The sequence below is a fragment of the Nannobrachium achirus genome (assembly GCF_963921795.1).
Source record: "Nannobrachium achirus genome assembly, chromosome: 2".
NCBI classification, from domain to species: domain Eukaryota; kingdom Metazoa; phylum Chordata; class Actinopteri; order Myctophiformes; family Myctophidae; genus Nannobrachium; species Nannobrachium achirus.
This window is the reverse complement of record NC_137811.1, coordinates 26426807-26440795: the sequence shown is the minus strand read 5'-3', so window position 1 is coordinate 26440795 and position 13989 is coordinate 26426807. Positions and strand designations below refer to the sequence as shown.

At 45.9% G+C, this 13989-nt stretch overlaps 1 protein-coding gene across 1 annotated transcript in view; it reads right to left on the bottom strand.

The window, feature by feature from the left end:
- Positions 1-13989, bottom strand: part of cep162 (centrosomal protein 162) — a gene marked incomplete at its 5' end in the record, with an annotated part of 69101 nt that overhangs the window by 31577 nt on the left and 23535 nt on the right. Inside the window, 5 exons of the mRNA XM_080740689.1 lie at positions 7782-7886; positions 10497-10705; positions 11163-11289; positions 11511-11610; positions 12217-12329. Coding sequence (XP_080596815.1) covers positions 7782-7886; positions 10497-10705; positions 11163-11289; positions 11511-11610; positions 12217-12329 — 654 coding nt within the window. The remainder of the gene's footprint in view (positions 1-7781; positions 7887-10496; positions 10706-11162; positions 11290-11510; positions 11611-12216; positions 12330-13989) is intronic.

Sequence of the window (13989 nt, the reverse complement as noted above, 5' to 3'; positions counted from 1 at the left end):
AGTCCTGACGGGACTCCATCATTCTTACAGGAGGCATGCATAAAGGAGTCATATTGTCGACGCGAGGGATATCCCACTCGCGCGCTTGAGGAACCACATAATTGTTTGACAATAACATTACTGGTTGCTGATAAAACCTGCGATTGATTATCGAGTCCTGACAGGACTTCATCATTACTACAGGAGGCATGCACGATGGGGTCGTCTGTGCTAGTGCGAGAGAGTTGGACAGAGACAGACTTTGCTCTTTCAACATATTTATTGTCGACACAGGAGGCATCAAAATCAACATTTTCATTTCCCCGACACGGGGTACAGAAAAACGCCCTCGTTTGGGGGGAGGGGGACCGAGAGACACCTCGGACCCCCGCCCCAGCACAATCCCCCTCTTCTGAGTGTCATTTGCGCTGTCCCCTACCGCGGCCACCGCGGTATGAAGACTGCTGCCTGCCATCCTTGGACGGGCGGCGCGGCTGAGCGCGCTCGGGAACCACCACCTTGCTGCGGGGCCTGTCAGGCGCCCTGGCTGCAGAGGCTCCCCTGGAGGAAGACGAGTGCTTCTTAAAAGAAGCAGAGCGGCCCCTTTCCTTGACGCGGGAGGAGCGGGACGCCCTCCTAGCTTGCTGCGGTTCTTCCTGTGGCACTGTGGTGGACTCGACGATGTCCTTAGCCGCCTTGAAGAAGGTAACTCTACCCTGCAGCAGCTCCAAGCCCCCACCCATGAGGGTGGTGGGACTGTTCTCCATGTTAATGAGAGACTTGTACATCTCCCCGCGAGGACCTAGAGGCTTCTCGCCCACGTCCCTCTTAGGCTCGAGGTCGACATAGTCGAGCCAGCGGGCTCTCTCAGACTGGAGGTTGTAGTCCATGGACCTGCCCATCCACTTAACCGCATGCCAATTGACCTTCAGCATGATGTCAAATAAAGTGTTCAGTTCAGCTGTGTGCTCCCCCGTGGGCAGACCTTTGACCAGGTCCTTGGTGGAAGCGAGCAAGAGCTGGATCAGATTCAGGTCCTTAGCGGCCAGAGCAGCGGACCGGTAGGCGTTACGAGCCCTGTCCGACTGCAGCTTGTCCTCCAGGACAGTGAACCCCGGCGGGTTGGTGCCGACGGGGCCGACAAACGGCCCGTTTTTAGCCGTGCCTACATCCTTGTACTGGGGTCTGACGGAACCCAGAAAAGATTGTGCCAACAGGTGGTCCAGGTTAGGGCAGGTGGACATGCCTGCCTCCGCACCGCCCACCAAATCCAACACAGAAAAAGGCAGCTTCCTGGGGTCTTTGTGTGTCTTCCATGAGGAATGGAGGGCCTTGGTGAAACCTTTCACCAGCGGCAGCCTGGAGAGGACATACGGGGCGGGAACCGAAGGCTCCTGCCCGGGCATTTCGTCATCATCCTCGGCCTCTTCAGAGGGGAGAGGAGGTGGCAACTCCTCTCCAACTCTGGCCAGAGCTCTCATGTAGACCGTGAGATGATCCAGCATTTCTGCTGCAGAATCGACGTCCTCTGCTCCCGCTTCACCCGCTTGACTGGCGGGTGGAGGGGCAGTGGTGCCTGAGGAGGCCTGGGAGCTCCCTGCGGCGTCCAGTTGACGTGCTGGAGCCGCAGGGGCATTACCTTTCACTGTGACCGTGAGTCGAGAACCATCGTCCTCGACGGAGTCCTCCTCCTCCTCGGCTGTGTATCCAGAGTATTCAGAACCAGAACCCTCGCTCTGACAGGAGCTCAGGTCCGACTCTCGCCTGAAAGTCTGGACTGTTTTGGTGATGCTCACGTCGAGGGGAACGTCCCCGACGGTCACATCCGAGCGTTTCTTTTTGGGCACCGCGCCCGAAGGGGAAAAGGCTACCGGAGGGATGTTAGCCTTCTTGGTCGCCTTCTTAGCGGCGACTTCACCAGACCCGCCAGCTCCAGTGACAGTGGAGCTAGCTGCGGTCGGTTGCGCGGCAGGCGGTGTCTCATGTAGCACGGCGCCATCTTGACTTGGAATGGCGCGCTGTTTGCCAAACGGATCTCCGGAAGGCAGCGCCGCACCTTGACCAACGGTGCGGGCCGCCTGGGGAAGGAAAGACTGGGCTGTGGGGTTGAGAGCAGTGGACCCACCTGGTGGAGCGCAGGCCCCGAGGCCTGCCCTGGCTAGGTAGAACCGGTGTACCAGTACATCGTGGTCGTAGGCCACGCAGAAGTCACAGAAAGGTCCTGCTCTCCCCTGAGGACTCAGTGCAGAGAAGGCGTGTGCAACGCCCATGCAGCCGACACAGAGAGGGTGAAGATCCTGTCCGTCGATGAGTCCTGGACAGCCTGGACATTGCCTCGGCAGGAAGGCCAGAGGATCCATGGCGAAGCACTGTAGATAGAGTTAACCAGAAGCAGACGAGCTAACAAGCTAACGGCTAAGGCTAGGCCACGCTTGATTCGGGCAGGGCCTGAACAAGCGGTAAGCAGTGTAGCTAACGTTAACAAATAGCAGACGAGCTAACAAGCTAACGGCTAATGCTATGCCACGCTTGCTTCGGCGGAGGCCTGAACAAGCAGTAATAATCCTTTGTTATAGAAGGAAATAACCGTCGATTTAGGACGGGACAAGAATAAGTATTCTTAAGTACGGGTTAATTCAACACTCGCCGGTGGGCGACTCCAATGCCACCGCTTTAGGCTAATGCGCGAAGAATAATAATACAAAGGCTGAGTTTCAACTTATCTGAATGTGATATCGCAGAGAGTGAAAAGAGGATGTTACTTCCGCCTCCGGGGGCTTATATAGCCTGGAGGCGGGTCACTCCGGTTTGAGTGACAGGCCCTTCCTACCTACGTTAGTACGGGAGCTGAAGTAGTTTCTCTGAATGATCGCCAGGGGGCGTCATTACCCAAGTGGGAGGTCATCCTGGAATATTGACAGTAAACCTGGTTTCCGATCGTTACCAGCACATGCACGGAGCGCGTGCGTGGAGCACCCGACGCAAAAGTAGGTATTTGCAGCTCATTTTGTTAGAATGGTTGTATGAGTGTAACTATGGTGGAATTTAGCGTCACCCAGGGTACTGAAAAGAATGGACAGAACGGATAGATGTGTAAACAGCGTTTTCTTGTGGTCGTAAAAAAACACTGAAATGGGCTGGCATTGAAAAAGTTCAAAAAAGAACATTGATCGTGGAAATAGCACGCGTCGCAATGCAACGCGTTGTGAGCTTGTAGATCTGCTATTTCCACTATTTTTTACTTTAAAAAAAATATATATGAAGATTTTTCAACATGGAAACGATTATGAAAATTATGAAAAATAATCGCGATTGTGTCAAATAATTGCGATTAGGCGATTTATCCTTCCTTCTACACACCTAGTCAAGACACGACCGCACTGCTTAAACGTGTCATCATGGCCAGATATCAAGGTCGTATATCAAGTTAATTTCCCAGCCCTATACAGATACACAGTATGTAATTGCAACCGAAGGTCGCATATACTCTGAAGAACCGTGTCACTTGAGTGTCCTTCCTTCCTTCCGTATCCTCGTGACCGTCCGTATCCTCTGTGATGTCAGTGTGATGTCAGCGAGTTGTGACATCACTTCCTGTACAGGGCGGCTACACGAAATGTGGATAACACTATATATGGAGATAGTCCAGTCCATCATGTCATATGGGACTACCGTCATAGAAAGTAGCCATTGTTATGCCGGAGTCATTGGCTGTCTAAACATGGAGATGTGGATAACACTATATATGGAGATAGTCTAGTCCAATATGTCATATGGGACTACCGTCATAGACAGTAGCCATTGTTAATCCGGAGTCAATGGCTGACTGTCTGTACAGGAAGTGATGTCACATGACATACTTTTTATGCCCATATATGAATCCTAACATGGAGGTGTGGATAACACTATATATGGAGATAGTCTAGTCCAATATGTCATATGGAACTACCGTCATAGACAGTAGCTATTGTTAGGTCGGAGTCAATGGCTGTCTGTCTGACTGTCTGTACAGGAAGTGATGTCACATGACATACTTTTTATGCCCATATATGAGTCCTTCTGTACCACATCTCCATGTTTAGGCAAACTCCACACAGAAAGGCCCTATCGCCAACCCAACCTAGGGTGTGAGCGATAGGGCCTTTCTGTGTGGAGTTTGCATGTTCTCCCCGTGTCTCCTAGGGTTGATACCCTCACAAAAACATGAACAAACTCCCCCCAGAATGACAACAACTAGAATCGTCAGAGAAACGCTGTGGTTGGCCAGATGGTCAAGAATTGGCGCGACCTAGGGCGAGGTCATTTGGACCTATACATGGAGAAATGGAGCAAACCTGTTTGGCCTAAACATGGAGATGTGGTACAGAATGACTCATATATGGGCATACAAAGTATGTCATGTGACATCACTTCCTGTACAGACAGTCAGACAGACAGACAGCCATTGACTCCGGCCTAACAATGGCTACTGTCTATGACGGTAGTCCCATATGACATGATGGACTGGACTATCTTCATATATAGTGTTCTCCACATCTCCATGTTTAGGCCCTATCGCTCACACCCTAGGTGGGGTTGGCGATAGGGCCTTTCTGTGTGGAGTTTGCATGTTCTCCCCGTGTCTCCTAGGGTTGATGCCCTCACAAAAACATGAACAAACTCCCCCCAGAATGATAACAACTAGAATCGTCAGAGAAACGCTGTGGTTGGCCAGATAGTCAAGAATTGGCGCATGTCACCCTGAGGTCGCATTCCACCCTCAGGTGTCTTACTAGTATATACTGTATATAATTTAGTATGCTATTGTGTGGGTTGTATGAGTCAGAGTGCAGGAGGACCACTTTCATGTGATGTAATAGTTTTGTACCCGAGGCAGTGAAACTCACCAACCAGGTCCGCTGCTCCTCACGGACAGATCTCAGGGATGCAACATTCAATGCAATAAGCACAATCACTCATTCAGGGTTCCCACACATCTTTACCAATTAATTTCTAAAACTTTTCCAAAACATTTCCAGAATTTTTCACCCGATTTCCAGGACTATATAACAATAATTCAGCTCAATAACGAGTCGCTTACTCCTATGCGCAATGCCCAAAGACATGTAGTGTATGCCAGTGGTTCTCAATCTTTTCAGGCCGTGACCCCCAAAATAATCATATTTTAACTGGGGACCCGGCAACCTGACGAGCACTAAGAGTTGAGGAATTTTGTATAACACGGTTCTAAAATAGCAGATCTACCTGCTCAGCCTCACAACGCCTCGCGTTGCGAGGCATTGTGAGCATGTAGATCTGCTATTTTCACAATTTCTGGCCCTAATATTTGACAATTTGGCCAATGTTTAATTTGTCATTTCAGAGGTATTAACAAAATCAATAACCAAAGACAACGCATAGCTATTTTTTCCAGGACCTTCCAGGACGCTTGATCAATTCGAACACTTTTCCAGTACTGGAAAAATATTTTTCTAATTTCAAAATATTTCCAGGAATTTCATGACCGTGGGAACCCTGTTCAATGCAATAAGCACAATCACTCATTTATTCATTCATACATGTTCATCTCCATTCTGGTCCAGTACCCAGAGTGGCAGATGTGATGCCTGTATTAGCTAGTGGGCATCATTAGGCTTACACATACATCATGTAAATTAGATTTTTACAAGCACCCATCTGCATTTCGATTGCAACCACAAACTCAAACGCGCGTGCATATTATGGTACCTCCTCCTTTCCATGTGTGCTCTCATTCTCTCTCGCTCTCTCTCCCCATTCCCAGATTCACCTGGATTCAATCACTGCACATAGTCAACCAGTTTAACCATAAAAACTGCTTGTGGATGTAGCACTGATTCTCATCTTTATCATCATTTTCCCCTTCATCCAGTCACTCTCTTGGTCGTGTTGTCTCTAGGGTTTTGAAAGGGAGCATATACAAGGCAAGCTATCAACATGTCATGCTGCAACGTGTTGTGAGCTTGTAGATCGTCTATTTTCAAAATAGTGAGGGGGAGAAAACATAAAAAAAAAAAAAAAAAGGAAATCATGTTCAAATCCCATGCCATCGAACAAAGCTTCGAAGCTTCATACTATTTGGTCAGCCCTAGTCGTCTCCTTAAATTGCATTTATTTTGAACCTGGGCACCACTGATTACCAATGTTGCAAGATTTTCAGAGAGAAATAAGCATGAAAACAAGCTCAAAAGAAGCGACTACAAGCTACACTATAAACCCACATTGGCTACTTGAAAATAGCCGATCTTCACAAATAAGCAACTACACTTAACTCATCTAGTGCCATTCGCGAGATGTCTCGCGAAATGTACTCGAGTATATGTAGTGCCATTCACGGGATATCCCGGGAAAAGTAATAGATTACTGTAACGGCGAGTACATTACCGAGAAGAATGGCCGCCGGTCCGGAGACGAAATCCGTCGCTGATTTCGCATTATCACGGCTCCACGAGCACAAAATAGTCCCATCCATAACATTGAGGTGGACGGGGGATCTCATCTTTAATGTCCATTATCTCAAAACTACACTTTAGAAGCTAGGATGAGGCAGATGCTCGCTTATGTTACACAGTTATAAAAGCTCCGTTCCGCCATTACACAACTCCACGTGGACACGGATCGGTTCCGGCGCACGATCCGATGACGTCAGACCGGAAGTGATTGCGTGGTGGACTTCTGGCCTTCAAAATAAGATAACGGCGGTGATGCCAGCCTGAAGGTGGCATCGTGGACTTTATAATCCGTTAATTTCAGGGGCACTAAATGAGTTAAGAAACAAGTCTAAAAAACAACCCGCAACTACCAATATTTACAAGCGACTTCACAGGAAATCGAGCCCATCCAAAGTCGCTTATAATAAGCAGACAGGGCAACACTGCTAATTCCCCCATCCCAATGGATGAACATGACTCATGTATATCAGAACATCCAGAATGGAGGAACAGTGTAACAAGTACAGTACGTACGTAACTGGGAACACAATGTTCACATAACAGGCTCAAAATAGGTGGGAAGCCACATGATACTGTAATAATGGACGAGCCCGAAAGCGACAATCTGCACTTGCAATCATTTGGAGAGCCATGTACGAGGGTCCTCCAGGGGGAGGCAGAGATACCCCCACATTTCTGCTTATCTGTTACCGGGGCAACCAGAGAGATAGCCCTCAGAAATGAGTTAACCCATTTAGGCCTAGAATTATTGAATGCTTTAACCAGTGAAAAATAGCAGATATACAAGCTCACAGCGCGGCACCGAGTGCCGCGCTGCGAGCTTGTAGATCTGCTATTTTTTTAAAAGTCATGAAAATGTGTGCAAATATATGTATTTTCAAAGCGAACGTTTGTAACTCAAATTTTGCTTCTGGGTGGTCCCTGGAACTGAATATTTTGAGATGGGGGTCCGTGGCCCAAATACATGTCATTTTGGGGGTCCTTCACATGAAAAAGTTTGAGAACCACTGACATAGTAGTACAGACTAACTGAGCTCCAGTTAAGTGAAAAGGACCTTTTCTTTGACGATGGCTGGCCAGATTGCTGACACAGAAACATAGGTTTTTTCAAAAAACCTTAGAAGGATTCAAAAGACACTTATAGAATCGGGTAAAAATTCTAATTTTCGCCATTTTTCAAAAATAGCAGATCTACAAGCTCGCAGCGCGGCACTCGGTGCCGCGCTGTGAGCTTGTATATCTGATATTTTTCAATAGTTAAAGCAGTCAATAATCCTAGGCCTAAATGGGTCAATGATGACAAATAGCACAACTTGTATTGTGTTTGTTCACCTGTCGCTCCAAGTCCTGTATCCTCTTGGCGTCAGCAGCTCTCTCTCTGGCCTTGGTCTGCTGCTGTTGGCCTCTCTTCCCAACCTCCAACTTCAGCTTCTCTACCTGAGATCAGATGGAGCAAACCTGTTTGTTTACTACAATGGTTCTCAACCTTTTCAGGCCGCGACCCCCAAAATAATCATGTTTTAACTGGGGACCCCCCCCAACCTGACGAGCACTAAGAGTTGAGGCATTACATTTTGTATAACGGTTCGATTGTGAAAATAGCAGATCGGCTATTTTCACAATTTCTGCCTCTAATATTTGACAATTTGGCCAATGTTTAATTTGTCATTTTAGAGGTATTAAAAAGTCCTTAAATTGTCACTTTAGAAATGTGCAGATACCCTCTATACACTTACACTTTATGTTGGATTGTTTACTGTTGAGAAAGAATTTCAGAGAAAATAATGCTAATCATCTGGGGACCCCCCAAAATAATTTGGGGACCCCCCTGGGGGTCCCGACACACAGGTTGAGAACCACTGGTTTACTAGACACTGAACAATGCTGATTCATACGTTATATATCCACAACTTTCCAACGTCCCATCGTGCATTGCGCAGAAGGTGTGCGGCAGCTTCCGGCGCCGCAGCCTTGTGTGATCTATAAGCTCACACCGGTTGCATCTGCGACGCAACGTGAGCTTGTATGTCTGCTGTTAACCGGAAGTGTCCTACAGATAATGCTACAGGAAATTCTTGTGGAAACAGGTGGATAAACCTGCTGCATTGGTACAGCTTTTTTAATTGCGTTGTTGATGTAACAGCCAGGTCTGACCTGTTCTTCCAACCAATGTGACCAGTGGTGGAAAAAGTTACTTTAGTGATTTTTTTCCAATCGCCAAAATAAATGCCTAGGTTTCCGAGGCTACTAGTAACAGTATCAATACTGCAATGTAGAAATACTCTGTTACAAGTTAAATACTGGAATTAAAGCACAAAAGTATTGGTATAAAAAATTATTTTACCACTTGGGCTGCCATAGTTTTGCCATAACTAATGTAGATTAACGCTGTGTATCTTTCCTATTGTTTTTACCAGCCCCACATGTCTTCTTCCACGCGGAGAAAAAAAAAGCCATATTTTTGCAGAGAGATACAATGGCTTTGAATGTGGAAGTGAAAGTCGGGCAGCATCGCCATAACCATGGTAACCAGCTAACACGTCCCTGGACATTATAACAGGGCCGTGGCACCGCACCACGGTAATTCTTTTCACGTTCCTCGACGCTTTTGGCATCGGAAGTGTTAAGTACCAAAAGTTCCTCAAAATTTACTTATTTTCAGTACTTGTATGTAAATGTACTTGGTTACTTTACACCACTGTCTGTGACCACAGCCAGTGCTCCTAACGATGATTTCACACTACAGCAGCCACAGAAATAATTGCTTGAACTGTGAGAAGCTCCCACGACCCATTTTCCCTTGAAACATTTGTTATAGTGTCTTGTGACTCATGAACAGATCTGAATGGCTCTCGTTCTTTTTAATTTGCCGAGATGAACATTTAACACCGAGCATGTATTGGCTCTATTTGCATCGCTTTAGTTTGGGCATAAACAAAAAATATTGAGCGATATCACATATGGTGTGAATAAACTTTAATTTAATTGGTGCAGTGTTTGTCAGTGCAGAAAGCACAGTTTGAGTTTCAGCCAACGCACACATCTGACGCTGATCCGTCAGATGTGTCCATTTCAGCAACATTTCTCATTATTTTCTTGTGGGTGTTTTGCATCAGAGACAGTTTTCTGGTTTGTAGTTTGTTCTAAACCTATGCTGCTGCTGAGACCATTCAGGTTTTATAGAAGCTGCTTCTAAACATGTATTATATTGCTAGTTTGACCACTTCAAATACTCTTTAATCTTTAACTAATAACCGAAAATAGCCAATCCAACAAGCTCACAACATGTCGCAGTGTGACGCGTTGTGAGCTTGTGGATCTGCTACTGTCTGCGCGCAACATGCTTTCATATGAAGACATGCTGGCTTCTTATGGAATCCAAATGACTGAATTCAGTCGTGGCGACTGAGAACTTTAACCCATTTAGGCCTGAACACAATATGACGCAATATTTTATGCTTTAAATATAAAAAAATAGCAGATATACAAGCTCACAGCGCGGCACCGAGTGCCGCGCTGCGAGCTTGTAGATCTGCTATTTTTGAAAAATCGTGAAAATTAGAATTTTGACCCGATTCTATAAGTGTCTTTTGAATCCTTCTAAAGTTTTTTTGAAAAACCTATGTTTCTATGTCAGCAATCTGGCCTATAAAGAAAAGGTCTTTTTCACTTAACTGGAGCTCAGTTTGTCTGTTCTTGAGAGACTACTATGTCAGTGGTTCTCAAATCTTTTCATGTGAAGGACCCCCAAAATGATATTTATTTGGCCACGGACCCCCATCTCAAAATATTTAGTTCCAGGGACCACCCAGAAGCAAAATCTGAGTTACAAACGTTCGCTTTGAAAATACATATATTCAAAGATTTGCACACATTTTCACGACTTTTTCAAAAATAGCAGATCTACAAGCTCGCAGCGCGGCACTCGGTGCCGCGTTGTGAGCTTGTATATCTGCTATTTTTCACTGGTTAAAGCAGTCAATAATTCTAGGCCTAAATGGGTTCATCTGTGCACGCGACCAAGTACGACTCAGGCCTGTACTATACCTGCTCTTTGAGCTTGTGTGTCTGCGCTGTGGCGGCCCTCAGCCTGGCAGCGTCTCTGTCCAGCAGCTCCTGGTTCTCTGCGTACCACTGCAGCTTCTTCTGCAGGGAGGACACCTCCGCTCTGTGCCTGTCTTCCAGGTTCTTCTGGAGGGAGGACACCTCCGCTCTGTGTCCGTCTTCCTGCGCACGCATCTCAAAGCTCTTGTCGCCTGCAGGTAGGGCATTCACCAAATATTCGAATATCAAAGTCACTATTTGACGTTGTTCACCAAAGTCGAATATTCGCGTTTTATTTATATATTTTTTTTCTCTTTAAAAAATATATAGTTTATAAAACTTGGCTAGATAGGAAGTCATAAGAATGATTGTCAATGCCCCTGGTGGATGAATTTGTTAATGCTCTATACCAAGGGGTTCTCAAACCTTTTTAGGCTGTGACCCCTAAAATAAACATATTTGAACTGGGGACCCCCACCCTGACAAGCACTTGGAATTGTAGGACTTACATTTAATGTGACTCGGTTCAGCAGATAAATATTGTGAAAATAGCAGATCTACATGCTCACAACGCCTCGCAACCCAGGGGATGAATGAGTGACGCCAGGACACGTGACATGTGCATGACACGCACGCCATGTGTCGCCACACTATGTGTTTTTTTTTTACCCGAGGTAGAGATGAGCTGGGTTTTCGCCAAGTCTTTCTCTTTCATCCTCAGCTGGAGGTCTTCTTCCAGAGCCTTCTTCTCCTGTTGCAGACTCTGGATTTCTTCCGTCAGCTTGGCCTCATTCCTCTACACGCACACGCACATACAAAACACACAGTAACCATAACGATAAAGCCTCATCATGCACTGAAAATAAGTGATCTACAAGCTCACACACACACACACACACACACACGCACACACACACACACACACACACACAGTGTCAAGTCAGAGGAGGGACGGATGGAATGAGCTCAGAGTTTTCCAATGGACTTAGACTGAGCGTGATCCCAGATCCCACTCACCTGAAATGTTTCCATCTGAGCCAGCAGTTCTGTGATGCGTTGAGTGTGACCCATGGAGCAAACATTCCCCATGGCTCTAGGGGTCTTGTTCAACTGCTCCCTGGAGGAAGGTGAGACAAAGGTCAAATAGGAGGGGAGGACACCAGACCAAACTGTCAAAATTAGTAAATGTAAGTGTGTAAATTAACCACTACATAAGGCAGTGGTTCTCAAACTTTTTGGGCTTCAGTACCCCCTTTTCATGATTGCTGAATCCAAATACCCCCTGTAGTAGCTCTGCGTACCCCTAGGGGTACACGTACCCCATTTGAGAAACACTGACATAATGCATGGCTTAGACCTGGAAAGCCTATATCCTATTACTGTACGTCGTTATACCTTTCAATCCCGGAAGGCATCCATGTCATTTTAGTTGTTACTTGTTACTATGGTCACCATCCCGGCAGAAACCGGTATAACCTGTGTTTCAAATGTGTTTTCCCCCCCCATAAATCAAAGCCTTTCTACATCATAGAGTGTGTCGTACACAAAAGTATCAGCTATTTTCACAATTTATTTTATTATTATTATTTTTTTTATGAGACAGATGCTGTGCTGCTTGCGAACGCGATGCGATGGAGCTAGGCCTGGGATCCGGAAACCGGATCCAACATTGAGGAACCGGAATGGGTTTCATCACATTTGTGTGTGCTGTTGTTGAACTCACTTGGCTAAGGCCAGCTGGATGAGCAGCCTCTGGTTCTCAGTAAACATGGCCTCCTCGTTGGCCTTAGTCTTGGCCTGCTGGGCCTTCATCTGCAGATAGAGCTTCTCATTCTCCTGGCAGACACATCAGCACAGTCAACAGTCAACACATAAGATGCTCACTAGAGTGCTCAAATTCTGCCCGAACCTGGGTAGAGCCTCGGGCTCAGTGAAAAATGTTATTACTTTTACTCTGTGATAGAGTTCTCGAATTCTTCCCAAACCATACCATACTCGACTAGGGCTGTCACGATATGACATTTTACATGACGATTAATTGTCACTCAAATAATTGGCGATTAACGATTTAATTGTGTTTTTGTCGTTGATAATTACATTTCTGTTTGGCTTTTAGGCTTTGAAGTTGTACATGGTAGATATGACACATAACCTAAATATACAAAGAAATTACTGACATATTTGACAACTTACTACTTAAAGCTATACTGTGTAAGATGCTCAACTAGTGGTCAGTAGCCCTATAGCAAACCGCGGTCGCGTTCGCGTCTTTCGCCCGTTTTTCGTACCTTCACACCCCCGCGTCTGCCTCCACAACGCCGAGAGCTATCTTTAGAGGGGTCCCTGGTTCCTGTGCGTTCAGGCATTCCGGAGAAACGGACTACTTCACCCTGCCTGGTAGGCGAGATTACCTTTTGAGTAAAGAGACACACGGGCGACTACAAATATGGCGACCCCACTTCAAGATGCGCTGTGATTGGCCGGTAGTGTACCATGTGTGCATGATCGGCGATGTGATTGGGCAACGTATACACAACGTATACAGATGATGCAGATTACGTCATTTTGGCGCGAAATCCGGTCCACGGCCAGGATCATAGAAAACATATAAAGAGAAGGCTTCAGAAGCTGAAAATAACGGAGTGGGTGTTCTAAAACTTCAGCGATTTAACAGTTAGGACAATTTTAAGATTTGTTTTATAAAAAAAGTTACATGGTACAACTTTAAAAAATTACTTTGATAGTGGAAATAGCCGATCTACAAGCTCACAACGCGTCGCGATGCGACGCGTTGTGAGCTTGTAGATCTGCTATTTCCACTATTTCGGACATTTTTCAACATTCAGATTATGACGATTATGACAAAATAATTGCGATAAGGTCAAATAATCACGATTAGACGATTATGTAATAATTGTGACAGCCCTATACTCGACCTGACATTTTCGGGCCGGAGAGGGCCTAAAATATATCCTAATTAGTCGGCCGGCCTTCATTTTCAGGCCCGTTGAGAACTCTAATGCTCACAGTCTGTGTAGAGACTGTTGCGCCGATCGTCTCCACATCATTGAAGAGAACCGATTTGAACTCTCCACAGGGTTGATTCAAATCAAAATAACACAGTTGGTCCGTCTCTTTTAATCGACACATGCATTTGTACATTACATTTCTTAAAAGAGCTTGACAGGTAGGTCAAGTTAACAAACAGCAGGCTGGTGGTGTGCTGTGCCTTCTTGGTACATTCATCAGCAACCGCAAAGCCTCATTGCGTTATGCAACTAGGGCTGTCACGATTATGACATTTTACATGACGATAAATTGTCATTCATTGTGTTTTTGTCGTTGACAATGACATTTCTGTTTGGCTTGTAGGCTTTGAAGTTGCACATGGCAATTATGACACATAACCTAAATATGCAAAGAAACTACTGACATATTTGACAACGTTATACTTAAAAAAGAACATTGATAGCAGAAATAACCGATCCACAAGCTC